This window comes from Salarias fasciatus, chromosome 6, assembly GCF_902148845.1.
Source record: "Salarias fasciatus chromosome 6, fSalaFa1.1, whole genome shotgun sequence".
Classification (NCBI taxonomy): Eukaryota; Metazoa; Chordata; class Actinopteri; order Blenniiformes; family Blenniidae; genus Salarias; species Salarias fasciatus.
The window spans coordinates 11,071,918-11,099,767 of NC_043750.1; the positions used below are offsets into that span (position 1 = coordinate 11,071,918).

Sequence of the window (27,850 nt, forward strand, 5' to 3'; positions counted from 1 at the left end):
GCTCCTCGTTTAAACCCCCCGGGTGGGAACGTTTATGGCACATCAGGATGTTTAATCGTCTCGTGTGACGCCCCGATTACAAAAAAATAAGATCAAGGATGGCGGCTGATTTTACAAACATATCAAAATGCTTCATCACAGTAGAGAAGGGGCGAATTCAGACGGAGCGCCGTCACTGGGAAGCGGAGGACACCGAAAACTGAATGGCAGCGAGTCGGAATTACAGCTTCACGAGTGAAATCCAAACTAAAACACTTTAACTGTGTCGGTTGAGATCTGATCTGGGGCAGATTTGGCAGCATTAGGTGGCGTCGACGAGCGTTTTAACACAAACGTCCCAAAGTTTAGCTTGAAACAAGCTGTGCAGACAGAGCAGCGAGCAGGATTTAGTGGAAGGAGAACATTTTAACTCTCAGTGAAACTCCGGCGAATCCGGACTCGCTGCCTGGTTTGCGTTCTGAGCTCCGGCTGAGACGTCTCATTTCTTAAAGTCAGTTGATCGTGCAGCGAAGACAAGATCTCCACAAATCCTGCACACAATTCAACAATCGGCATGTTTCAGCTGGAAAAAAAAAAAAAAGTAATAAAATGTGCAAGAAAACCATCCGAAGAATCAGATGGTTAGTTCAATGACTGTCTTTTGAAATGGTAGAAAGTGGGAATGACGGCGCAGGTCTGGTGACTTTTTCTGTTCTTTTTGTAAGTTCTCTATCAGCGCCTTTCTCTCGGTTCATCGTTCATCCTCGCCCTGCCTGATCCCTCATGACTAATTTGTAGATGAGTGGTTTTCACGGTTTCCCTTCGTGTTGACATGCAGATCTCTCCTTCACACATTTTAAAAGGTTAACTCCTCCCAGCACAATAAAACCGACCTGCAAACACAAATCACATATTGAAACATGACTCTGATGAGATGTGATATGATACAAAACCTTTCGGATTGTGACGGTGAGAACATGACTCGGTCTCGCGTTCGGAGGCGCCGGCTGGGAGGAGCGTAAACGAAACGCCGCGGCGCCCGGCGGCACCCCGGCACTGATTCTGGCGTTGAGATTTCAGTTGCTTCATACGAAAAAAGCTGTTACTTGCAACAGTGTGGAGGTAAACCCAACATCCTCTTTAGCCTTTTGACGGGAAGATCCAGTTTCCTTATTTCTCAGGAGGTGGCAACAACGCGGCGTGGCGCAAAATAAGTCCTGAAGCTTCATGAAAGGAAGTGGCGATAGAGAGTCGCCAGACGGATGACTTAGAGCTCTTTCCCTGAATCCACTCACCCACACCCTGCTTGAGAAGCTTCACATATCCGCTATATACTTCATATCTTTCCATAAGATTTACAAACTTTGTATTTCTTCTAAAGAGAATATATAGTTTGATATGTTAAATATTTCATACACACACCCGAAATGATCCCTGTTCATCCGATATGAGCGCAGAGCCGTGATTCTCCACAGGATTCCCGATACTCTGATATTCCTCCTGTCAGTCAGAGCAGCAGTCCGGCGGCGGTCGGGACATTTCTGAACCCTGAACAAAAACCCCTCTCATCTCTTTCATAGATTAAATGCATTTATCTGGTTTTCATGTAGGACGTAATCAGCTGTTGTACTCCCACATTATTTACTTTCCGCATCTTCAAAAGCAAAACTTGCTCATAATAGCAGCAGATTTTTAGCAGAGCAGCAGCGAGCCTCCGTCTGAGCATCGACACAAGATCCTCCAGGTTCCTCCCACCGTCTGAAAACACGCATCTGAGGCGAGCTCGTGTTAATGAACTGCCCGGCGGCGGGAACCTGACCTGCTGTCAGTATCGAAGATGGACGGATAACGATGTTACGTTGAATTAAAAGGAGTTTTCTCGCCCCAAACTTTCTGGTTTGTAATGAGATCGCTTCAGAGTTTGGAGATGAAATAAAAATCTGAGTGATGTTGAAAATTTCTCAGTGCTTTAAAGCAAAATGATGTGTCAAGATTCATGTTTTTGAATATCAGATTGTGAATAAAGGCCTTAAAAAAAAAAAAAAACAAACTTAAATCATTTACTGTGGATTTTAAGCTATTTAGTTCATTTTCAGAAATTTAATGTGCCGGGTTTTCCACATTTCATGGTTCTGGGCAGTGACCGTCGACGTGATTTACAGCAGAGTTAAAGGTTCAGAGAAAAAAAGAAAAGAAAGAAATCATAGCAGCATATTTTCTGTCTCCCACTCGGCGACTCGTTGGCACAGAGGACGGTGGAGAGTTTGGCCTCGTCGGAGTCTCCACACGCATAAAGTTTCATATAGATGTATAAAAAAATAAAGAAATATCAAAATAAATTAACACATAAATAAATTAGAAAAAAAAAAAACAACTAAACTGAACTAAAGATTTGGCAACAGTGAGTTTCTTTACTGGGGGGCGGTTTTAACAGAAATGCCGTCACTTTGCGTTCGTGTCTTCTGCAAACTTCACACAAACTTTAGTTTCTGCGAGCCGTCTGGTAATATCCTCGCAGCACAGAGGACGTTCCTTCATTCGTCACCTTCTCGAGTTTCTTTCTCGACGCCCACAGCGGCGAACAGACGGCCGACAGCGTTTCTGAAGGCAGTGAAGATGATTGAAGAGTTTTCCCGATGGAAAAATGAAGAATGAGGATGTTTGACCTCGGAATGATTCGGGGAGCGAGGAGAGTCATAGGAGGGCAGATAGAGTGAAATGTCCATTAATGGGGTTAACGGGGGAGGGGGGGCGGGGCTATTTTCTCCTGTCGCTCCACGCCGCGGTCACAGATTCAGCTCCAGAGGGAGATCTCGAGCGGCGAGGAGCGGGTCCGTTCTGACGGTGCAGCTACACGAGGAGAGAGGCCGTACATTACCTCTGAGTGTGGGGGGGGGGGGGGGGGGGGGGGGGGGACGGCGGCGGCGGGGACGCTAACGGGGGCGGGGGGGGCCACAGGTAGTGATGGTCAGGAGAGGTCCGGTCGACGCCGAAGAGGAGAAGAGGCTGGATTGGAGAATACAATCCTACTTTACAGCAGCGAGTCCGTCTCTTCGGCCGGGGGAAGCCCGGCGGACCCCCCCCCCGGGGGCCTCAGTTATCCAGCGCCTCGGCGCACACCATGGCGCCGTACAGCTGCTGGGGGTCCGGGTGCGTCTGCACCCGCTCCTCGGGGTCGCTGTCCGTGCTGCCCTCGCTGTCCAGGTGGGCGGAGGGGTGGCGGGGGCCCGACAGGCCGGGGTAGAGCGCCGCGGGCGGCAGCGGGCTGGGCAGCAGGTCCTCGTCCGAGCTGAGGTAGTCTCCCTCGGCGGAGGCCGGGCTGGCCAGGCACAGGTCCTGGTAGGCGGTGCTTCCTCCGCCGCCGCCGACTCTGGAGCCGAGCGTCGCCTTCTGGCCTCGCAGCTGCCGGATCTGGAGGAAGAACAAGGTTTCTACTTCAGTCGCGGCTCGGGGATTGTCAACAGAAAAAACAAGAGTTTTGGCGTTTTCCCATGATGCAGTTCTAGTCCCACTTCAGACTCGTCATCGAGACGATGAGATACATATTAGGCTTAAAATGCACGCTTCAGGTTGGGAATAATCAATTTATCTATTTGGAAAAATGTGATGCAACTTATTGGATTAATATTTCTGGAAAAAAAATCGCTGAGTCTACATTTCCTTAGAAATCCGTAATTAGTTCAAACCAAGTCCTGAAAACGCTTCTTCATTTCATAAAGTCACCGGTTGTTGGAACTTCAGCTCGGTGAAAGAAACACACACGCGACCGTGTCACAGTGCCAAGTTAAACTTCAATTGTTCAACAGATTTTTTACACACTTTATGAAGCATAAGTGTCGGTGCTGGGAAACACTTTAATGGGTCACCGGGTGTGATAAAAACAGACCCGTGAAAACCGCCGATGTGAACTTCTCAGAGTTCACACACATCACACAGTCTGCAGCTCAATCGCAACACCCACCTGGCTCCAGCGCCGGCGGGGGGGTGGGGGGGGGGCTGAGCTGAATGAAGGGAAAGTAAAATCTAACTGGAGTATAAAACACAACACAGTGTGTCAGAGCACTGTTCGCTCTGCAGCAGCAGAAACAATGTTTTCTCGAGTCTTTGGCCGCTTTTCACATGCATTCTCTTTGCACGTTGACCTTGTACGGACCACAGTGAGTCACAAAAAATCTCAGAGGTTTTTGTTCTCCCCCTCCATCGTGCGCTGACTGGCTGCAACCGGGTGGGGGGTAGGACGGGGGGTGGAGGGGGGGCTCAGTGGTTAACCAGTGGAAATGTTTTGACTGTCTATCTGCGCTCGGTGCAGCAGCAAAGGCCGTCTTCTGTCCCTCTCGCTTGCTTTTTTTACCCCCTCGATAAAGTCATTTTGGGTAAAACCCCAGTCGTAATGTTTATGCAAACAACAGAAAAATAAACAAACACAAATCAGCCTTCTGCGTTTAAATGTCGGCTGCATGTCAGACGGTAGCAATATGCGTCACTGCCTGCTGCCAGCACTGAGATTTTTCTAAATGGCTCATCGCTTCCTCATCACGACTCACGCAAGTTTCAGTCTCCTTTCAGAAAACACCTCTTTGATGGGAGGAAAAAAAGAGAGAGAAGAAGAATGAGGTAGGCAGAAGAAAAGAGCGACAAAGGGCAGGGCCGTCTCGCTGCGCCCTTCAAGTCACGCACTGCCGCTCTCTGAATGAGCAAACCTGGAGTCCTGAGCGCCACGCCAGTCGCTCGAGATTTAATTTCACTACCGAAGACGTCACGCGACTCGCTACAACCCCGATCAGCCGGCGCGTGGCGTTAGAACAAGCCGACCAGCTGATGTGATGTTTGATTTGGTGAAATATGAGCCGAGGCTACAGAGACCGCGGCTACGCTCACCGCCTCGCTCCTCTTTCAGGAAAACAGCCCCACGCCACTCAGATGATGAGAATATGGTTGAGAAGCTGCAGCGGTCTCGATACCAGAGACACATTTAAATGTGTGCGTGGTGTGTGTGGTGTGTGTGTGTGTGTGTGTGCGCGTGTGTGTGAGTCTCTGGGTGGAAGTGGTGTCTGCTGTGAGGCTGCACCGTGACGAGATTCTCCTGCGGTGGTGAAAAGCAAAGCTGCAGCAGGTCGGCGTCGAGGAGGCGCGCCGGTTTTCAGCCACGTCCTCAAACCCCAAACAACGCGAAGCAAAACGGTCCCTGAGACGGATCGGAGTTTCACAGCAGCTAGAGGAAACATCTGTAAATCTCTGCAGGGTAAACCTACAGTTAAGTTTAGAACAAACAAACCGACCAAAAGACGATCACAAACTCAGATTAGATCAATAACAAGACACAAAGTCAATCTGGTTACTTTCATGGGATCGATGACCCTTTGATGTTTTTGTATTGAATGAAAGATATGAAGGCAAATCCAGCGGCTCAAGTCATTTAGATACAAAGCTGTAAGAATGTTGTGAATGCTGATCAATATCTTTAAGTGTCTGGTTTCATGCTGCACAGTAAATTAGAGGTAAAACAAATTGCTGGTGCTGTTTATTTTCTAAGCTCTCACTAATCAGTTTATGAAGAGAAACAATGAAGGATTAAAGAAATCAAAATGAAAAAAGAAGTTTACACTGTAACATGAGGTAGGAGGTGTTTTTTAGGGTCATAGCTTTTCAAAAAGGTCATATGAGTGTGTGTGTGTGTGTGTGTGTGTGTGTGTGTGTTACCAACCTCGTTCTTGAGCTCAGCGATCTGGTCCCGGAGCTGGTTGATGTACTGTCTGGAGTCTGAGTGGTTCAGCTGACCCTGGATCAGCCCTTCCTCCTTCTAAAAACACATTTCACACACAGATCTCAATACTGCCTGCAAACACAAAGCTTAACACACACACTCTCACACACGCACACACACACACACACACACACACACACACACACACACACACACTCACTCACACACACCTGTATCTCGAGCTCGGCGATCTTCTGCCTGAGTTCGGCCATGGCGGCCATGCTGTCGGCTTCCCTCAGTCGCACCGCCATCACTTCCTCTTTACTCTGCACCAAAGAGAAGAAAACACCAGGAGAGTGACGAGAGGACAGGAACCAGGAGCAAGGCAGCATTTCCAGGATGGAGGCTGAATCCTGCGCTGGACAGTCATCGTCTACAGCCTGCTGTGCTTCATTTCTTCAGACCTTGCAGTCGAACTCGGCCTGCTTCCTCTTCATCTCGTTGAGCTGCGCCTGCAGAGCCTTGTTCTGATTGGTCAGCATCTGGAGCCGGTCCTGCAGGGCCGAGCGCTCCTGCTCGTGGCGCCCGATCAGCTTGCTGTGGATCTGGTTCTAACGAGAGGAGGAGTCACACGACAGACCGTTACTCTTCGGGGATACATTGGGGACTGGCTGGATGGGTCTGTCCCCGCCGGCCTCACCTGGCTCTCCTGCTGCAGGGCCTTGAGTTTGACCTCTCGGAGCTCGGCCTGGGCCTGAGCCTCCCGCAGCCTCACCGTCATCAGCTTGTCCTGCAGCTCGTTCATGGCGTTCTTCTTCGGGGACTCCTTCCAGTGGCCGCCGCCGCCGCCGCCCGTGCTGCTGCCGCGGGACATGTGATGCTGCGGGAACGTGAAGGGTTACCAACACAGCGGCAGGGCACACACACACACACACACACAGGTGATGAGAGAAGCAGCGGCGCTCTTACCTGCCAGCGCTGGTTGAGCTCTGCGACGGAGTCCTGCATCTCCCGGAACGAACGCAGCGTCTCCAGCTCCCTCAGCTTCATCTGCTTGACCTCCTCCTGAAGAGCCGCCATGTTGTTTTCGTCAGGCAGGCAGCTGCTCCTCTGAAAGAGCGAGAGCAAACGTCTGGATTTCTCTGGCTGTCCAAAAATCAAACGACTTCAATTATAAGGGAGACCTCCTTTTTGCTTGATAAGATTAAGACATGAATTTATTTCCTAATACTGAAGTACTAGTCCAGTTACAATAATTACACCAAGAAAAATGTCAATTGTCAGGCGAAATAAACTATTTATTAATATTTCAGTCACTTCTAAACAAAAGCAGTAGGGAAAAACGGAGGCATACTGAAAAACCTTTAAAAGTAAATGGCTGACATGTTTGTTTTGAGCAGCTTTCACTTGTATTTTCGGGCAGAGCTGCTGTGGACCAACACCTCATCAAGTGAAACTGAAAGCTAAGAAGACTTGCGAGGGAACGGCGCAGGGTCGTTTCTGGTAAACATGTCACTCACACATCGAGAGGCGTTTCCGGCCGGCTCACCTTCTCCAGGTCCAGCACCTTGTCCTGCATCTCCTTCAGCGCTCCGAGCAGCTCGGCCTCGCGCAGCCGCGACTGCTCCAGCTGGGTCTGCAGGTTGCTGACGAACTGCTCCGTGTACTGAAACCGACACGGCAGGGTCACACTCGCGCCTCTGACGAGCCGCCGCCGCTGCAGATGTGCAGCTTTGGTTTGATCGTCACAGTCTCTGATATACTAGTGAGGTGTTTTTCAGCCTTTTTTTGAGCCAGGGTATATCTTTTTTTTTTCATTGAAAGAATCACCAGGCACCCCGCCAACTGAAAATGTTAAAAAAAAATCAAACTCTGTAATCTGTATTAACAAAATAAAGTCATTCTTATGAAAGTGTCTTAAAAATCAATTCAATAAACACAATGAAAAAGTCATTTATCATCTTTCATATTTCCACTCCCTCAGTGTAAGCTTTTATGGTTTTTTTTTTTAATATAAAAGTTGCCTTTTTCTTCATGTGTTCACACCAGGAAACGAAACAATTCATTTAAAAAACAGTGTTAATTTCACATTTGATGCAGTTCTGTGTTTTATTCACTTCTTTTCAGCATTTCCTTCTCTGAGCACATTCTCCTGTCGGAGGACTCATCCCTGCGGTTTCAGGAAAAGGGACAAAAAGGCAAAAACAGCAATAAACTACTAGGTGGCGCCTCGTAGATCAGCTCTGGATGGAATCCTCAATATGCGCTTTGAGCCTCTCCGGAGCTACTTCCTGTTTTAACTTGGAATATTCAGAGTTTTAAATCATTGTTTGTATTTTCATAATTGAGGGAAGTATATAGACCTGTTTTTACTTTTAATTAGCATTTGTGCTTGTGTATTTTATGAGTTTGCTCCGTTTGAATTGCTCCGTTTAATTTGTTCTTGTAAGTTCTGTGACTTCTCTGCATGTCTGTGGATTTTCCCACAGCAGTTAGCATTAAGCTAGTGGGATTTTTTTCCTTTCATGGTGTGTTTTATTTACGGTGTTTTAAGGCGTCATGTCTGTGCAGAAAGCAGAATTCAGTATTTCCATGATCAATCTGCCAGTCACGAGACAGCACAGACACTCCACAGTATCATCTGCAGATAAAAATCATTTCAAAATTCATTTTCAAAAATGTTTTTAAAACAACTAATTGAAATTGGAAAAGCTCCCACGGCGCACCAGTGGTTGAAAAATTCCGCGTTCATCTGTCTGAGCCGCGATCAACACAACGTGTCAATGAACTGAACGTGAGCTGTTAGATGAATTCCTCTTTTGGGTTGTTTGGTTTCTTCTTCTGAGAAAAGAAGAAACTGGAGGCCGAGTTCAGCTTCCCTTTAAATCGTGTGTAAATCTCTTGATGCCTCCTTTTAGATTTCAGGAAGCTAAAACCGTCAACGCTTATTTATGATCGCCCTGTGAGAATGCAGTATTCACCGATTCAGAGTCAATATTTCTGTAAATTCTCCTGCTGTGTATCTGAATTTAGAAACAACAAAAAAAAGAGCAGATCAGATAAAGTAGTGAGCGCCAGGCGGCACTTCAGCTTTTCTGACTCAGTGAAGTCACGGCAGTCGAAGCTACTGTACATTTTAAGATGACCACATCAAAGTGAAACTACAGCACGGAGTCGGAGAGCAGAAACTTCTGAGTGGAAAAACATTTCCCTTTGAAGCAAAATATGAATGTCAGAAATTGGGCGAGTAGATTGCGTGAGTACAAGACTCTCGATTTGTCATTTTGGGGTTTTCAGTCTCGGTTATCAAAGACGCCCGAGTATCTGGAGGAGGGAGGGAAACCGCCCGTCACCATGCCTCCGCTGAGCGTTTACGGTTTGTTTGGTGAATAATAAATTGGATCTCCGGCTCGTCCTCGCCCTCTGCGCCCTCTTCGTTAAACAGCTTAATCTGGATAGCGGATGTTTCAGTCAAGTGAAGCCAAATGATGTAGAATCTGATATTATAAAGTAATTATTTAAATCATCTGTGGCACAATAGCTCTATATCAAGGTACGTTTCACTGCAGGAAAGTCTGTGTTGCTTCTAGTGAATTAACCAAGGGAAAGCCTGATGAACAGAATTAGACCGGCCCGCCGCGGCTCTTCGTGCGTTTGTGGTTTACCTTCTGCTGCTGCAGCTCTCGGATGGTGTCCTGGGCTTTCTCCAGGCTCTCGCTGGCCGTGTTGCACTGCTGTCTCACCACCGCCAGCTCCCTCTTGATCACGTAGTTCTCCTCGGCTTCCTGCGCTCGCGTCACTTGGCCCTAACGACAGAGAGCAGAGCGGGGCGGCGTGAGGCTCTTCCCAGGGTTTCAAATGTCTAGATCTCATGATTCTGGTTAAAAAGAAGTATCACAGTTGATATTCAGGGAGTATTAAGGACATGGAGCTCTTCCTGACACGTGTTTTAGAGGAATTACTAGTGTTCTGGATCAGGTGCTTAACTGCTTTCTTGCAAAATTGTATCAAATATCAATACGTCTCTATTTAACTTTACTTGTCAGAAGTACAATCTGTGCCGTGAGGCTGATTCTGTTACCTCCAGACAAAGCAAGGCAAACACCTGCAGTGCAGCTTAAATGTTACTGTAATGCTAAGCTACACAAAGCTCCTGCCAAGTGACAGAAATCTACCAGTCCAACTCCAGGCAAGAAAACAAATAAGCACACCGACGACACGTCACTCCAGCTTGACAAATTTAATTCACATTTCGGTACAGGACACATTTCTGAGTTAGTAAAAACTTGTCAGAACAGATCAGCTGCGACATGCTACATGCAGGGGATAAAACAACCTGGAGTTTCATCACAGAGAAACACAACATGCACTCGAGGGTTTCAGGGCGGTTATGTGGACTGAGCAAGTATGAGGAAATAAAATGACCAACTCCTTCATGCACATTTGGCCGATTCAGGAAAAAGGAGAAGCAGTGCGAGGAGGGAAGGGGCGAGTGGGGCAAAGGTTGACAGTACTGTACCTGGATCAGCCTGTCTGCCAGAGCAGCACTCTCCTACAGCGCCACGGACGACAGGAAGGAGAGGATGAAAAGAAAGTGATGAGGAGAGGGAGAGAAACAACAGAGGGACAGCAGAGAGGATAAACCACAAAGAAAACCCAGAGGGAAATCCAAGGGAAAGACAGAAAGACCAGGATCCCAGATGAAAGAAGAGATTATCATTTCACAGAAACAAAAGCCATGAAGAGGAGTGTGTGATGAAAACAAAAACAAACAAATAAAAAAGAGGAAGCAGGGAGATCATTGGGAAGAAAAGTATTTCACAGAAGAGGAAATGTTAAAGACTCTCAGTTGCAGAGTGCTGGAGCAGAGGAGATGGAAAAAAAGGTCCACCAGGACTGAGCATCCACACACCCTCTCTCTCACACACACACACACACACACACACACACACACCACACACACACACACACACACACACACACACACACACACACACACACACACACACACACACACACACACACACACACACACACACACACACACACACACACACACACACACACACACACACACACACTCAAACAAAATGCACAACCTCACATTCACACCTACAGACGATTCAGAGCAGCAGTGTGAAACACATTTCACCTGCTAAAACACAGCCATTAGAACTCTTTCTTTGTTGTAGTGCAGAGTATACATGAGGAAAATGTCTATTGCTGTAAAAAATAACTCCAATCTCAAAATAAAGGCAATTTTAATGTAACTTTCTGCTGCTGAGTACAGTGAAAACTCCTCCTACGGCTTACAAACTCACCCTGACAGCAGGACTTCGAGGCTAGAAAATTTAAAGTGCATGTTTCTGGACTGTGGTAGAATACACACACACACACACACACCCACAGGGAGAACATGCACCCTGCACACAGAAAACGTCTCTCAGGACAGGAGAGACAATCCTCATCTGAAAAACTACTGCCGTCCCTCACGGAGACGTCTAATCGTGTCCCCACTGTCACTTGAGTCATGAGTCAGTCCCACACAGACGAACCACTCAGTGGGGGGAAAAGCACCAGCAGGAGAAAATGAGCAGATGTTTCATAGTTTAAATGAGACCAATCGAGTTTTTTTTTTTTTTTGGAGTCTGCTTCCTGCTAAATTTGACTGACGTTTAAAAGCTGTTATTCAAGACGACAGCCTCTGTCTTACCTTCTCCAGAGTCTCGATCCTTTGCTTCAGCAGCCTGTTTTCTGTGCGTAACCTCTGCAAACAGACAAACACAAATGCAGAAAAGACACTTTGTATTAGTTCTGAACATTTAAAATACCCAATTTTACAATGATACTCATAAGATGTAAAAGAAAAACTAAACCCACCTTAATTTCAATTTGCTCCTCCATTTCTTTGTTCTTGATTGTGGTGTATTCCTTCTCTAGTCTGAAACAAAAATAGTCAACAAAATGAAAACATTATTTCTTTGCTGCTACGTTTCAAGCAGTAATTCAATTTTAATAATGGAGCTTAAAAGGGAACGAGGAGGAGAAGCACTCCTTTCTTCTTAACACGGCACTTCAAAACACCGCAGATAAAAGACAGGATGCTAATGTGCGTCAGAGTACGGCATCAGTGAGAGCAGAGCAGAAATCCTCCCAGGCCACATTAAGCCCGTCCATCTGAGTAATGAGCATCCTCACTTCTTCATCCTCTTGGGGTTGTATTTGACCTGGTAGGCCCGCAGGATCAGCTTGTCTGGGCAGCTGTCGAACTGGTGCGGGATCACCTTCTGGAAATGCTGTCAGACCGAGAGGAGAGAGAGACGCTTAATACAGCTTAATTCAACATGATGTAGAAGCAGACGGGTCAGAAATAACCCCGTCTGACTGATGTAAGAACAACTGAGGACCTAAAAAAATATAGATACATTTTCACATTTCCTGGAAAAATTTTCTGTTAAGTTTTTTTTTTTTATATATATATTTAACAGCAAAAAAAATCTAGAAGAAAATTACAATAACACAAATAAAAAAGTTTTTCTTTATGATATGGAAATTAAAGTTTTTATCTGATAAAAAAAAACAAAAAACAAATCAATTTAACCATTGAAATACTTGTAATATTTTGGTTTTATGCTGAAATGTCACTTCTTTAAGATTTCATTAACATTTGCAGGGTTTTTCTTTGCTGCATGTGAGACAAATTCAAATATTTCAGACTTTTTGTTTGAACGCAACAAATCAATATGAGAATTAAACCCTAAACTGTCTGAACTCTGAAGAAAACAATGACGCCATTAACAGAAAAATAAAAGCTAGAGTCAGTTATTCTTTTAAACTACTTACTGGATGCGATCTGCAAAAATCCAAATATCACTAATCCAAATAACAATAATTAATTTCCTCTCCTGCTGCCAACGCAGCAGAACCCAGACCCTCGAGGGCAAAATGTTCACTTTTAGACAAAACGTGTGAGAGTTCTTTACATGCAAAACACAGATTTAGATTTAGAGACCTGCTGACTGAACATAACAGTTTTTTTCTAGATGTAGACTTTAGATATGTGGCTCAGGAAGCTTGCGTGCAAGGGGAGAAAGTGGGACGTGGAGGGTTTGACTCACGGCTCGATCTGTACGTGACAGTCATTTCTGCAGAAAGCCTCTCACACAAACACACACACACACACCTGCGACATGCCCTCCATGTCCAGCTGAATGAGGTCGGTCTGGTTGTACTGCAGGATGGCCAGGCCCACGCGGAAGATGATCTCCAGGCCCTGCGGAGACGTCGGGCAGGGGCTGAGAAAACGCATCGCAGGATCTGGTGTGTCGAAACACACATTTGTGGCGTTTCTTACCTCATACATGAAAATATCGAAGATGCGCGTGGCGACAGGCAGGGGGAGGAAGGTGAGGAAGAGTGTGAGGAACCAGGAGGAGGCGTACATGGACGTGTGGAAACTCTGGGACCGGAAATGGACATTCAGCTCTGGAAGCTGCTCCTGAAAAATCACAAAAGGGAACCAAAAACCAGCACTCATGAGGAAACCAGACGTAGATCAGTGCTCTGCTGCCACTCGGTGGCCTGACGGCGTACTGCCATATGCTCAGACGGCCCGGCGCCGTTCACCTGCAGCAGGTACTCGAACTGGTAGATGCAGAGGCCGAGCTCCGCCATGCTGGGCTTGAACAGTTCCCTCAGACGGTACTCCTGCATCAGACGCACAAACACACAGAAGGCCTCCTCTTCTGGCATCTGGAAGGAGGTGAAAGCAGGCGAGTCAGTTTTCTGAACAGGTTTAAAAAAAAAAACAAAAAAAAAACAACCGACTGGACAGCGGAATAAATTCAGCATCTCCAGAGACTTCCTGACTGACTTGCAATTTTTCAAACACCTGCCATGCAGACCTCAAAGAAATCCAGCGGGACTGATTAAAGCGAACCTCAGACTCAATATTATGACCCTGGAGGCAAAATACGCTCATTATGGATTGTTTTCCCGAAATATCCGATTTGATCATTACCTGCATTAGGAGCAAGCCGACGATGAACGCGCTGCCTTGGCAGTAGCCCACCTCTCGGTCCACCAGAGAGTATGCCTGGAAAACACACACACACACACACACACACACGCTTCCATTACATTAGCTCAGGTAGAAATCGGACATCTGCAAACCCGACTAAACAGCCAGACTCTGAGAAACCAGATCAACAAGTCACCAGACATCCCATCATTTCCTGAACAGCTCAACTCATCTGCTGATTGTCAACAAGCTTCTTTCCGTATTGGTCAACAACACATTTCCACATTTCCCCAGAGTCTCGGGAGGCTTCGTTTCAGAACGGGAAATCATATTAGCAAGGTGAGAGACAGCGGAGCAAAACAGAAACATTAATGACCGCCAACCAGATCTTTCCAGTCTGTGACATTTATTCCTGCGCTACCTGAAAGTACCTGGACCTACAGCAGGCTGACAGGAGCTTCATCTGACAGAGATGAAATATTAACCAGCTCCTGTTTTTACAAGAGGAAGTTGGCAGCTTTAGTACATTTATGGGAATATCAATTTTTTTTTTTGGCAAAAAGTTTGTGCATCCCTCCAAGTTCCCCCTGTGATTTACTCACAATGCATCCAAAGCCCAACCCGAGTTCTGCAATTTGTGAACTGGGATGAACTCCACCTTTCAACACACAACATGCCTCTATAAATGCATGCTAGTCTGACAGCCATGGAGACGAGTTTTCCTAATCTGTTGCACTTCTGTGACGCCGAGGCGTGAAGACGCACCGACCTTCATGACGTTGAAGAGGACCTCCTGTCCCAGGCTGTCCTGGCCTTTGAAGAACTCGTGCTCGGGGTACGTCCTGGCGATGTCCCTGCGGATGAGCTTCTCGCAGGGCGAGGACATCTTCAGCAGCTCGGAGTACTGGTTCTTCACCGGCATGTCGGTGGCGTTGCCCAGCAGCTGCCAGACGATGGCGCGGAAGTGATGCGGGATGCCCTTCCTGATCAGCTCCTGGAGAACACAGACAAGAAACACGAAGACCGGTTAAAGTTCTCTGAGCAGCGAACAGATGAGCAGAGTGACAACGTATTATAATAATAATAATAATAATAATAATAATAATAATAATAATAATAATAATAATAATAAAAAAGAGCGTTAAGTATGATTTCTGATAATTACATTCAGCCATACAGAACACCATGATGGATCACTCCTTTATTTTTTGGCATCTGTCAAGTTTGACCAGCCAATAAATTTCTGCTTGGTTTAGCATTTTGCCCCGACTCATTTCTACTGTCTGTCCTTCGATCCGTCTCCTCCGCTCCTCCCCGCGGGGAGTTGACTCTTTTTTGTGATGGAGCACACAAAGCGAGGGGGGGAAGGGGAAGGGGGAGGGGAGGCGACGCACGGGCAGAGATGAGCACTGGTGCAGCGCAAAAAAAAAAAAAAAAACAAGTAGCGCTCCTGGCTCGACTGGACCAACATTAACACAAACTAGCAGCTTCATACTGACTGGTGTGAGAACACGGCAATCTGAAAATTCGTTTGTAATTTTGTCTTATTCGTGGCTTTCCGCCTCCCACCTTCAGCAGTTTGTCCTTCTTGCGCCGCCACTCCTCCCACTCGTTGACGATGCGGCCCCACAGGATCCAGGTGTCCTCCTCCAGGTGCGACAGGTTCGAGGAGGCCGACGAACTGGAGACCAGCGAGGAGCCGCTGTTCCGTCTGGAGCCGCTCATCGACCGCATGGACTTGGAGTCGGCCTCCAGCAATCTGCGCAAAGCACAACGGGGAAGGGGAAATCCCCAGGTGGATTTTACCGACTGAAACAAACTAGACGGAGCAGCATGTGTGTCACATAATGAAGTACCAGAGAGAATGGAAGGGGATGCATTAAGAGTCATGGCAGAGAGGCATACTGTGACTTTGTGAGGGATTTCGACCTTGAGGAGGAACCTAAAGCCTCGGGGCTTGTTTCCTTCGATTACAGCAGGAGAGGCTGAGCCATGAAAACACACACACAGGCGCGAGGAAACGTTGAATCTCCATAAAGACCGAACAACGCGACTGAAATGCCAGGTGAACACAGCCTGGTATTTAGCCTTTAACACATCACTCAATCAAAAACCGATGAATATTAGAAATGTTTTGCTTCTGTTGAGTCCGTGAGGCGGCAGGGTGGTCCAGAGCAGAGCTGATGTGATTCAAGATGCTGCTCTTCGCCCTGAGGCCGTCAGGTTCAGACTCCATTTGACCCCGGATGTCTTCTTCTTTTAAGTCACTCACCTCCTCTGCCCTGCACACTGACGCAGCACAGATTCATGAAGACCGGAGAAAGGAAAACGTGTTTTCTCTGAAATTTACGGGTTATGTAAAGCAAAAATGTGTAATAGATCAGTAATTACAAATATCCCATGCAGAATCCGGTTCTCTCATCGTACAGGATTAAATCTTATCTAACACTGGGATTAAAGCTCCCCCTTGAATGGAAACGTTGCTTAACTATATCATTTCAGTATTTATCCCTGTAAATGTAATGCTTTTATAAAGAATGAGCTTCGTGACAAACGCTAACAGTACATCAGCAAAACTGACTCTTCACGACTGCATGTAGCAGTCCAGAGCTTTCAACCAATATTAATCCCTGCAGAATATTAGCCAAATTTAGCTAAACAGATGTTTACACTTACATCTGCGGACAAAAATAAAGCAGCCCCCCGATGTTTAGCGTGACAGAGGAGGGAGATGGTTTTGTAGCGGCAGTCGTCTCCAGGGAGCCACTTTTCTGCCACAAAGCAGAAAGCAGTCTCAATGCTCCCGACGGCGTCCTTTAACATTGAGCAACCTTCACCCAAGCTCTGCCGAGCCGCGTAGCTCACGTGTTCTTGTGCAGTCGCGCTGCTTGAGTAAGCAATTAAATTTAACTTTTTTGAAAAAGTAGACAAACTGAATAACAGTTTTTTTTTCCCTCCCAACAGGACGCCACCGCTCATCTCACCTGTTCTGCTCCTCCAGTTTGGCCAGCAGCTCCAACTCGTCCGGACTCAGGTTCTCGGAGTCGGCCGGGGAGGCGGCGGGCGCCGACAGCGCGGCATCGTGGGAGGAGGAGTCCGGGCTGAGCACGGGGCTGCCCGTCGACGGAGGGTCCTGGTCCATGCCGGACGGGGAGGACGGGCACTCCAGCTGAGAGGGAGCGCCGGCCGAGCCCTCCCGTTCCGGGCTGTTGCTGGCGATCGACATGGCGTCGAGGACGGAGAGAGACGGCAGGAGCGGCGTGGTTAGGAGGGCGTCTGACGCACTGCTGGCCTTTCTCCTCTGAGTCTGCCTCAGTCGCCTTATAAAGCCTCCTTCTGGGCCCTGGAGTTGATATAATCAGAGATCTTCAAACCTGCGAGGTAAGAAGGGGAAAAGAGTGAAAATGAATACAGAGAGAAATTTAAAATCCTCAGCTTTGATCATGACTGATTGTATTGCCAATCTGACTCCATGTCTTTCCCTGTGAAACAAAACGCTCATCTGTTTTGCTGCCATTTCATTGATAGAACAGCTTGTGTTGTATGAGAGAAACCCGTGTTCCCGTCTATGGTTTTACTTCTCACACATGCAGATTTTAGGGTAACCGTCACAGTATTATAGCTAAAAAGTACAGTATTGAAATGTTTTGGGGTTTTGAATTAAAAACCACGTAATCACAATTAGAGAAACAGAAATATTTGTACTTACTTGCCTACCTCTGTAGTCGACTGCTCTAATTCACCTACGCTGCATTAGTCTGTTGTTCTAACTAATCTAAAGATGTTGAGTCAATACGTTAAAAGCTTTCATTCAGTTATCTTCAGGAATTCAAGATTTCCGCCCTGTGGCTCCTCCTCATGCTTTAGCTGAAACAAAATTCCTAATTCGATTCACTTTAAGGAGCGTAACTCTCCTCCTCAGCTCGTCCTGCCACATGTCTTCACTGGTGCGGAAAACGATCCAAAAAAAATCCACACTGAAACTTGAATAATGCCCGTCCACACCCGGGCTCCGGTGACGACCATGAGGGAGTGGCTCTTAGTCACCCTGACGTCAGTTTGGACGGCGCTTTATAGTTTTACACCGAGGAAACGACCCAGCTGGTGAAACTTCGATTCACAACCCCGAGTGAACTTCCACAGAAATGTTTCAAACGTTGTTCTGATTTCATGAGAAGCGGTGAAAGAGCAAAACCGTCATGAGGATCTGATAACGCAGTTCGGCTGATTTCACGCCTGGTTAAGAAGTCGGGCCGCAGAAGGGATCTGAAACAGCTGGGGAACTGATCAAAACCAGACTGATGAATCAAATCCAGTTATCTACTGACTTAATTCAAGGAGACGACTCAAATGTCACACAGTTTATCAAGATCAGACACCACTGGCTTCAAACAGAGACATTTGGAAACCTTTTAATTGTATCCTGCTCTTGCATGATGTGATTTCCCTGCAGGACAAAAGAGACTTGTTATCTACATCAATCTGTGATGATTAGATAAACGATTCCAAATTGATACTTAAGCATGAATGGTGATAGTGATCAGGGCATTCCTGGCTTAAATGCAACGATCGACTTGGTAAAACCAGGCCAGCGCAAACCTTCAAATGCAGGCAGGAAGACTGTTGGCTGGCCGTGGAGAAGCAGTGCGAAGATTTTATATCGACAAGAAGAAGGTAGACGAAGAACTGAAAACCCACTCAGCACAAAACACACGCCGAATACAGATATGATCTGTTCCTCATGTCTTTGTGCTGCTGTCAGCCCCCAGAGAGGCAAGGCAAGAAAGTGAAATCACTGTGTGAAGACAATGAGCAAAAAGTCCACATTTCTGTTCTTCACCAGGGAGCTAAGAAAAAAAAAAAAAAAAAAAAAAACCAGAGTGGAGCTCCAGTCAACTCCCCCAGATGTGCCTAACTGTCTTCGAGATGGCAGGCCTGTGGAAAATGCTGCGTGCCGCCCACCCCCACACACCGAGTGACTGACATCCACATAGTAATGGAATACATATAAGGGGAGATGTATGCCTGCAGACGAGATAAATCACACACGCAAAATAAATGAGCAGTCTGGTCTCAATCAGTGCAACCATAAAAACAACGGCATTACACTCATGCATACCTGTATGCATATATTTAAAAAAAAAAAATCTACAAAGTAGCACTGAGGAGCTGATTTGAGTGATGTGATCAAGCATGAAGGCTGAGAGACACGTTCAGCAGCCTATATAATGTGAAGCATACGAGTCTGACGGGCACAGTAAAACAAAGCAGAGCCAAATATAGCCTGCAGGAGAGTAACGGGGAGAGAGAGGAGCATAATAAATGTCTGAACACTGCATGGGAGAGAAACAAGGACCACATTCATGGAAAGCAAGCGGCCCAATCAAAAGAGCCATTAACAAGCAAATGAAACCAATCCCAGTCGTAGAAGAGGATTTGCAAAAAAAAAAAAAAAGCCATCATCGAAATAATTACCAAGCTGCGATAGAACCATAAAGGCCAATATAAGGTCAAGATAAAACTGATTTTCCAACTTAAAGGAACAACAGCGTGCTTCTTCTCCTGAAACATTATAGGACTGATAAACTCGTCTCTTTGATGAATCTGCTAGGTTAAATGCAGATTCAATCCCAGCATAAAATATGAGCTCCGCTCCCCAGCGGGTTCGAACCAGGAGCATTTTTGCAGAGGAGCTAACCACTGAGCATCACACACCCAAAGTGAACTATCATTCTCGCTAGTGGTTGTTGAATCTTCTGGATCTCAGAGTTCACCAGTTTCAACTGTTGCACATAAAAAAGCACAAGAGAAAACAACACAGTCCTTGACACAAATACTTAATTATATTTCTTTTGTTTTTCCATTAAATAAAACAATGTAAAGCAGATTTTCCTTTATGTATTTCAAATTCATTTCCTGATTAGATAAATCAATTAATAAATCAAAAGTCTCACTGGAACCCTTCCAAAAGCCACTGCACTTGTGGTGCAATAAAACCTGCAACATTTAAAGCGTCGGCCTCTTCACTGTATCAGAGTGGAGATGCTTCAAACAGCTGTGTCACTGTGGTCAACTCATCCTGTAAAAAGGTGTGAGTCATGCAGGACTAAAGAGGTTCTTCCTGCTTCGTGGAAGGACACCATGAAGGTCTCGGAAAAAGCAAAACAAGCCACTTTCCTCTTTTTTTTTTTCCCTGAGCCTGGCTGTTGTCCCGTGCATGACAGCAGGCTCGCTGTAATGTCACCGCATGCCTGGAATAAACTGCAGAGGACTGGGAAACGCTGGGGGGGAGGCCGGCAGGAGGTCGTTTCATTGTAATTCTGTAACATTTGCGTTTATAACTGAGTGTGTTCACTACATGAAAGATTTTACATGTGATTATATGTGTAGTGCGACATATGTTTCTACTACTAAAGCTCCACATCAATGTGTGTGTTAAAGAGAGCCATCCTCTGTGCCAGAGACCTGCTGTGGATTAATGTACCAATGTGTGTTTATACATGTTTAGTTTCTCCCCAGCGTGTCGTTTTACACTTGAATGAACCCTCTCAGTGAACACAGACACAAACTCCACTGTTATTTCTTCCCCTATAGAGACACATTTGCTCAGTCAATGCAGACTGTACAAATCTTTAAAGAAACAAAAACATTTTCCTGGTATAAAGAATAAAACGGGCTTCCCCTCTCCCTCCAGCTGGCAGTGGCGACACGGGGGCTGATCCAGCCTGGGGCATATATGATAAAGAGGGCAACAATGGCCCCTTTGATCTCCTGACAACGGCCGACCAAAAACACATCGGTCTATATATTCTCTTACAAAATAAAGACGTATTACGTGCTATCACGGACAAAAATTAAAAACCTGATCAGCACTTTATGAATGAAATTGAGAAGAATCAGCCCTTTTTTCTCTCAGGGTCCTGGACCCTGCTGATGTGTGCATGCCATGCCTCCGGGGCCTTCCCACTGCTGAGCTGAATCCCTTTGTTGCGCTGCGGCCGCTGTTCAAACTCATGACCTCATGTTTGGTTACCGACACACTGACTCTTCATCTCCGCGCTGCTTAAACTACTCTACGCCTCGTTCCCGTGACTGCTGCTGGGCTCCATGGTGCTCAGAACGTCCCATTGTGAGGAGGAGATGTGTGTTTACTTCTGACACTGCTGCTAAGCGAACACACACACATACTCTCTCTCCGTTTTGTAAAATCCATAATTTGAGTCAAACCAACCCAATGCATGGACTTAGCTTTCACAAACCTGATGCAGACATATTGACGAGTTAAACACACGGCGCGTCACACTGTGCATCAGATCAATGGCGTGTGAATCAGACCTGAATCCATTTGTGCATCATGAAAGCAGGATTTTTAGACGACCCTAAAGCAGGCGTCCCATTGCGGTGGGAAATGCCACACTTCAGCTTGTTTATATGCAGCATCTCTTGTCCGCCTCACATAGATGAGGATGCTGTGCGGAATAACCGAACAGCAAAGCTTTCATTTGATCACAAAACCCGGGAACATCCTCCAGGAGCATCATTAGGGTAATAATCCATTTCTTCCAAACAGCCTTGTTGTCCAGGCTGCACTCTACAAATGGATATTATGTAGGACGTCGCTAACTCACTTATGTCCATCCCAGGCAACAGATAGTTTCACGACATTTGTCAAATTGATAATGCATGAAGAGGATGAGGAGGAAACACATTGCTGCCAATTAAAATGCAAGACAATGTCTTTTTTCCCCAACGCATCTCCAGGTTATGCATGCTTCATATGACTAATGCTTCCCCTGCTCTAAATTTAATCAGGATCCCTCACAACATTATCCAGTTCACTCTAGTGCCACTACCAACAGCCAGCAACAAGCAACTGCTTTGCTTTAATGTACCACTGAATAATAAAGGCAATCACTCTCATATCGATCAACAATTAGAGTTAAGACTCACAGACATGCACGGCCACAAGCTCTGCAATTTACACTGATGTCTGTCCAGAGTCATTAGAAGCACCAAATACGATCAGAGACAAAACAAAGTGTTCATAGAAATGCAATTTCTTCATCCAGGAGTCCATTTGAACAGAATATTAAGATTTTGTACAGATCTTCTAATAGAAATAATGACACTTGCATTATGACTGGAGTCTGAGTGAGAGGACACACTGGTGTCGACAAGGTGCTCACGATGTGTCAAGACTGAGACTGGCAACACAAAAACCTAAAGCCTCATGAGGCTTAGATGCATGAAAACACAGTAAACAGACCATGAAATCCTTGATTTTTTAAATTGGGTCACGAATACTGTCAACAGCAACAAGCACATATGGATATCAATTTCCTCTGTGAGCAAGTGAAACATGAAGCGGTCCGAGGTGAACAGCAGTCTGCACTTTACCTGAACTATTTCAGAAGCGGTCATACTATCCTCTGATCGTCCCACAGACCTACTACTAAGTGTGAAGAGACAGAAGACAAGTAAGTGAATTTAAAGCTGGATGAGTGAATTTACGTAAACCTCACAGAGTGACAACAGGGCAGCTCGCTGCGATTGTTCCTGAGGAAGTAACGTACGCCGTCGCGACTGAGCCGGGCCAACCGTTCGCTGGGAAAGACAGGTTTTTGTTTTCCTTTTTTTGCATTAATTAGATAGCTTTAAAACCTCTCACTTTACCGGGAGCACTGTCTCAAACACTGATCAGCAGTGGAGCGGTTTAATCACTTGCTCTGATTACAGACATCTGTTGTTTGCTGTAGGCTGGCTGTGAGAAGAGGAAACAGCCAAACACTGCAAATCAAAAAAAAAACAAAAAAAACTTTGGAATTAGTTTTGGTTGACTTCTTTTAAATAGCATTGTTCCCTCGTACATCCTGCTTAACGTAAGCCTCTTGGGGAAGTAACCAAACAGTCCTGTTAGTAAGCAGGCGCTAACAGATATGCTAATAGGCTCTGCAGGATCCTGGATCGGATTCACTCAGACGGTAGAAAAATCAAAACATGCACAACACAATTTTTGAACTTTGTTCATTCTGGCATCCGTCGCGAAGAAAACAAACCTCATTTGTAAATAAACTGATCAAAACACATTTCAGCTCCACCGAATCCATGATGTAAAACCTGAGCCTTTTCTGTGCTGTTTGCATCAAAGCACTGAAAGGCAGATGGTCCATTAACTTGCAGTCACATTACAGGTGTATTTGGACAAAGGCCTCATCAACAGCTCAGCGTGACAACAAAGGTTTCAGCAGCTCTCGTTTGGCAAAATATCTGTGTCGTTAATCATCCTCCCAAAGACTCAGCCTGTGGTGAATCATTCCCTGGTGTTCATTGAGAACAATAACAGAACGACGGCCGGGCCGATGAAACACTTTGACCTTTTCTACAGGAGAGCAGCAGGATTAGACGTGTTCCAACAGTCGCACTCACTGTTAGGATTCAGAGATGCTCTGCAATCCCACGTGCTTACAAAATACATATCCTTGATGTCTACCGAAAAGGAACAACGGCTCGGATAACACTCCAAGTGGGACGGGTGTGAATAATAGACAGGAATGGGATATTCAGGTTAGGCCACAGCACTATTCCAGGTATATACAACCCCGATTACTGTCAGGGGTCCCGGATGTTTGAGCAATAATTTGCATTTTGGTGTAAATCCAACATCCAGCAGATCACAACCCAACGCAGGGATGAAGTCTTGAGGGGGAACCTCATCCAGGTACAGATCCGCAGGATGTGAGAACAATGGAGCAAAAAGGGGAGAACTGGACGAGCTGCAGTCGCTGTGAGCTTGAACCCCAGCGGCCAGGTCGTCAAGCTGCTCCCTGTTTCCATGTGTCAGCAGCGCAGCGACGTGCACGCCGCTGGCCAGCACCACAACAATAAACTGGAGAGCTTGGCACAAAGATGCCAGCGTCAGTCCAGTCTGCATAGAGTATATGAAATAGCTGGCAGAGAAAAATCATCTAAAAAAAAAAGAAAATCATCAAATATTCATCAAAATTACCTTCGAATGACACAACAGTTGTAATAATAACTGATCAATAAACCATTATTTGTGAGGCACCATTCAGAAAAAGGAAAAGTAACTTGCAGTAAACAAAAAGAGAAACAGATGCATTTTTCATATGACATTAAACACACACTAATGTCATCCCACATCCCGACCTTTTAAGAACAGTAAATGAAGTGTAAGGAATACTTCACTCATTGTGGACATCATCAAATGACACACATTATCCAAATATTCAAACTGTACATTAGGCGGCAGTGGAAAGTGACTGAAAAAAAAAAAAAAAAAACAACAAAGAGGAATTTAAGAGCACATTATGGGGAGAAAATGTTACTTTTAGAAAAGTATGATGTTTGGTTTGATATGGTTATCAAAGATCAAAACCATATTTAGAACTCATTTTTTTAGCATATATATCATTTCATTATACGTTGATGAAAGGTACTGATTCATATCGTGGACTGTGGCCAAGTCAAACAGCCGGCTGCATTAAGGAACAATCATCTACACCGACTTCATCAATTAATAAAGCTGGAAAACAGAAATAACTTCCTACACAACAGTGGCAACTGATGTCCATTCAAAGGTCAGTATGTTCCTCTTTTATCAATTTACAAGACGGGAAAAGGTACTGTAAGCTCAGGGATAAATAACAGCAGCCTCTTTGTTTGTCCAGCTCTAAATCATCCATCTGTGTTAGGACCTGGACATGTACCGATGTTTTTATTTTAAATAGATCAAAGACAAGAATAATACTGAGCGGCAGCAGCGGCAGCGGGCAGACAGACTGTGCAGCACACTGAGATGATATCCCCCGTGCACATGCTAGGGGCCCCACACATGCACACACAAATCAACAAACGGCTCAGAGACTGTCTTTAGGAGGCTGTGCAGACCCCCTTTGGCTCGCCAGTCACACACACACGAACATGGAGGCAACAGCAGCTGTGTAAAAGGTTAGCAGAGATGAGCTGGACTGTCACAGAGGTAACGTTCATGCTGTTGGATGCTTGCAAGATTGCCGGATCAGATAAAGAAGAAGCTTCAGTGTCTTCTGCGTTTGAAAACAAGGTCGCCAGGATGTCAAGAATCTGATACCCGTTTCCTTGACAGTGAAATGTGCGAGATGCCATTTGCCCGGTGAGTGGATTTCACAGATAAGTCTGAAGGCAGTCAAACTGTAGTTCAAAGACATGGTAAACTTATTACTCATGCCCTGAAACATGGGGCATTTAGAGTGTAATTACAATCAAGAGATTGTGATAATTAATTCATAAACAGTCCCCCCTCAAAAAAAAAAAAGAAAAAAAAAGAAAACATAAGTGCCTGGGGAAGCACTTTCATTTTGTAACCAGTCCTCTAACCTTATTAGTTGTTGAGTAAAACTCTGTCACATCCCTCCATTTATGTTGCTGAGGGGGTGTTGAAATTACATATGCCTGGCCTAGATTCACAATACACTCATTTAACTTGGTGATTTCGGTCGTGGTTGTCAGTTCTGCTGCACTGTTGTTGTTCTGTAGAAGAAGGAAAAAACCTCACAAAAGACAAGAGTAAACAAGTACTTCAAAACAAAATACACCTAGGAAGGGGACAGCAGCTAAATGTGAGGCATGCAATAATGTTGACTTTCAATATATGACATGTAACTCACTTTTAAACAGAAGGAACTGGGCCTTAGGTGTTTCTCTGTTGATCTAGTTCGGACTAACAGCTTTTCAACTTTATTATTTTTGGTCATTTTCCATTGATTTTGAGATTATGACTACTGCCCTGAGGCTATGAAATAATCAAGGCTGGATTATTTATGTTTAATAATTCTAGATCAGACTAATTCAGAATTCTGTCATTTTTCTTAGAGTTTGCAGAGCGTGAATGTTCAGTGCATGGAAACATGCAACATGCAGCTATTTCCTATTCTGCAGCCCTAATGCAACGCATATTTAAAGACACCTCCAAGTCAATGACAATCTCAGCGACAAACCAGAGAGTGTGATCGGCGGTATTTTATCCAGACTCTTTCCTCCATCTTCGGAATTAGGAGCAATCTGAGGGTGACTCCTTTAATCCCGTTCATACTTGAGGCGGCTGTAATCCCATTGAGCGGTTTGTTTGGACATGACAGCTCATTATCCCGGCCGGCCTGCCTGCCTGCCTGCCTGCCTGCCCGCTGCCTCCTCCGTGAGGATGCCTGAACAACAGGCCCTGCATGCTCTGCAGTCGAGTCGTGGCTCGGCCGGATCAACATCTGTGGCCAAAATGACACATCATCCCCTCAACGCTGCGCCGAACGTCCCGGCTTCTCCGAACCACTCGATTGTGTAACGACACGAAATGAGGACGGGAGGGCTGAGGAAAGGCAATATGGACAGAGAACACACACACACACATACATACACATACATACACAACAGGGGCATGCTAAACCTTAGCAATAAATGTGGTTTACGGCCAGATGTTAATGAATGGGCCGTGTCTCCGGTGGATTTTATTTATTTATTTTTTTTTTCACTGAGATAAATGGATGAAGCTGATGAGGTTTCAACAACATGTTCAGTTTCCAGTGTTTCCAGCTGACACACCACAAGCTAGCAACGGTAAAATGCACGGACCCAATAACACCGATATACTGTTAAAGGACGGAATAAAAAAAATGGAAAATAAGATCATTTCAGGCGTACCTAGATTCCTTTGCCATAATCGGAGCGCTGCATTTTATCGTCGCTCCCACGCCGGTCCGTCGTAAAAATGTCAAACGTACTGCTGTGGGCTAATTAAAATCTAAAGAGACCACCGAGGAAAAACACGGAGAGTCGGTCCGACGCAGTGCCATCCTCCTGCCGCCGACCACACCGGGATCAGACCGGGAGGCAGCGCCCCGTCCACAGCTGCTCCACGGGCTCCGCACCCGGACACTGACTGCGGCTGTCTGAGAGCCGGATTACAAGACGGAAATATCTCTGGAGCCGCCCGCTAAAACCACCATGACAGCCGCGCGACGGAGGCTCCGGTTCAGCGGGGATGAGGTGGACTCGGCCGCATCAATCATCTCAAGTAAATCACACAGAATGGCTGGCGTTCTCATCGTTTTATTGAGCACGAGGTGGGGCGCACCAATCACAGTGTAGATGAAACAGTGATTGACAGGTCGTCGACCAATGGGAAAGCCGAAAACCGGGACTCGCGTTGAGGGACAGCAAGTGTAGCCAATCGGCGTGGAGATTTATTCTGCTGGAAGGCGGGCTCTGCAGGTGTCATACAGCGGTGTCACAAGAACGGGTTCATCTCTGTCTAGCAACAAAATAATTCACTCAACATTTCTTCAGCAATTCTCGTTTGATAGGTCTATAAATGTATTACAAAAAAAGCTCAAAGATGCCAAACATTGCTGGAAAAAATGCACATTAAAACTTGTACAAAGCGGACAAAGTTTCACCCGTTCGAAAAGATTAAATATTGTATAAAATGTGAATAGTAACAGAGAGGGAGCGATAAAGGCATATGGTTGGGGCAGGGGCATCAATTAGAGAGAATGTTTTAGTGACACTGATTGAAAATCAGCAGAATAAACATTGTCCAACTTGTGAGATTAATTTTCAACATGTTGCTAACACGAAAAAAAATCAAAATGTGAAGTCTCTTAAAATCAGATATAATAGTGTATAAATGCTGACCAGTCAGTGGAAAAATTCTAAATAAAATATAATAATTTCTAAAAGGTCTTGTTCACAGCACATAATATTGATCAAAAAGTTAAAATAATAAGGAGAACTGCCAGTGTGCAAAGGAAAAAAAATAAAAAGCTAAGGGCCATTAATCAGTGCTTGTGTTCTTCAGCCATGATTGTGTAAAGGCAAACACAGCAAATAAACAGGAACACGTGATAAAACGACTTCAACCAGTCAGGAAACCATTGATATTACTTAGTTCAAACCTATAATATTTAGGATAAATCTGAAGCATTCAAAATATTACATCTGATACACAAGCTGCAGCAAACAGTCATGAACAGTATTTGTTGGTTATTGTTGTTTTATATCTGAGATTCTTATCAGCAAAATGTATGGTGGCCCAGGAGGGCCAACAGTACAAGGCAGCAGCAAATGTCACAACACAACAGCAAAAACCACAATAC

At 45.5% G+C, this 27,850-nt stretch overlaps 1 protein-coding gene across 2 annotated transcripts; it reads right to left on the minus strand.

The window, feature by feature from the left end:
- Positions 1-3,037: 3,037 nt before the first annotated feature.
- On the minus strand, positions 3,038-26,531 carry evi5l (ecotropic viral integration site 5 like). 2 transcript variants are annotated; one of them, XM_030095216.1, is made up of 20 exons: positions 26,397-26,531; positions 16,688-17,077; positions 15,273-15,462; positions 14,473-14,697; positions 13,704-13,778; positions 13,310-13,435; positions 13,038-13,181; positions 12,867-12,956; positions 11,882-11,979; positions 11,564-11,624; positions 11,397-11,450; positions 10,203-10,235; positions 9,349-9,489; positions 7,233-7,349; positions 6,653-6,793; positions 6,384-6,563; positions 6,148-6,294; positions 5,914-6,009; positions 5,684-5,779; positions 3,073-3,390 (listed from the first exon to the last, which is right to left on the minus strand). In XM_030095216.1, the coding sequence occupies exons 2-20, from the start codon at positions 16,927-16,929 to the stop codon at positions 3,073-3,075; spliced, it is 2,574 nt and encodes an 857-aa protein (XP_029951076.1). In that variant the 5' UTR covers positions 16,930-17,077; positions 26,397-26,531. The 2 variants fall into 2 exon arrangements, with proteins under 2 accessions (XP_029951077.1, XP_029951076.1); XM_030095217.1 differs by lacking the exon at positions 26,397-26,531 and having other exon boundaries at positions 3,038-3,390; positions 16,688-16,929.
- Positions 26,532-27,850: the final 1,319 nt, after the last annotated feature.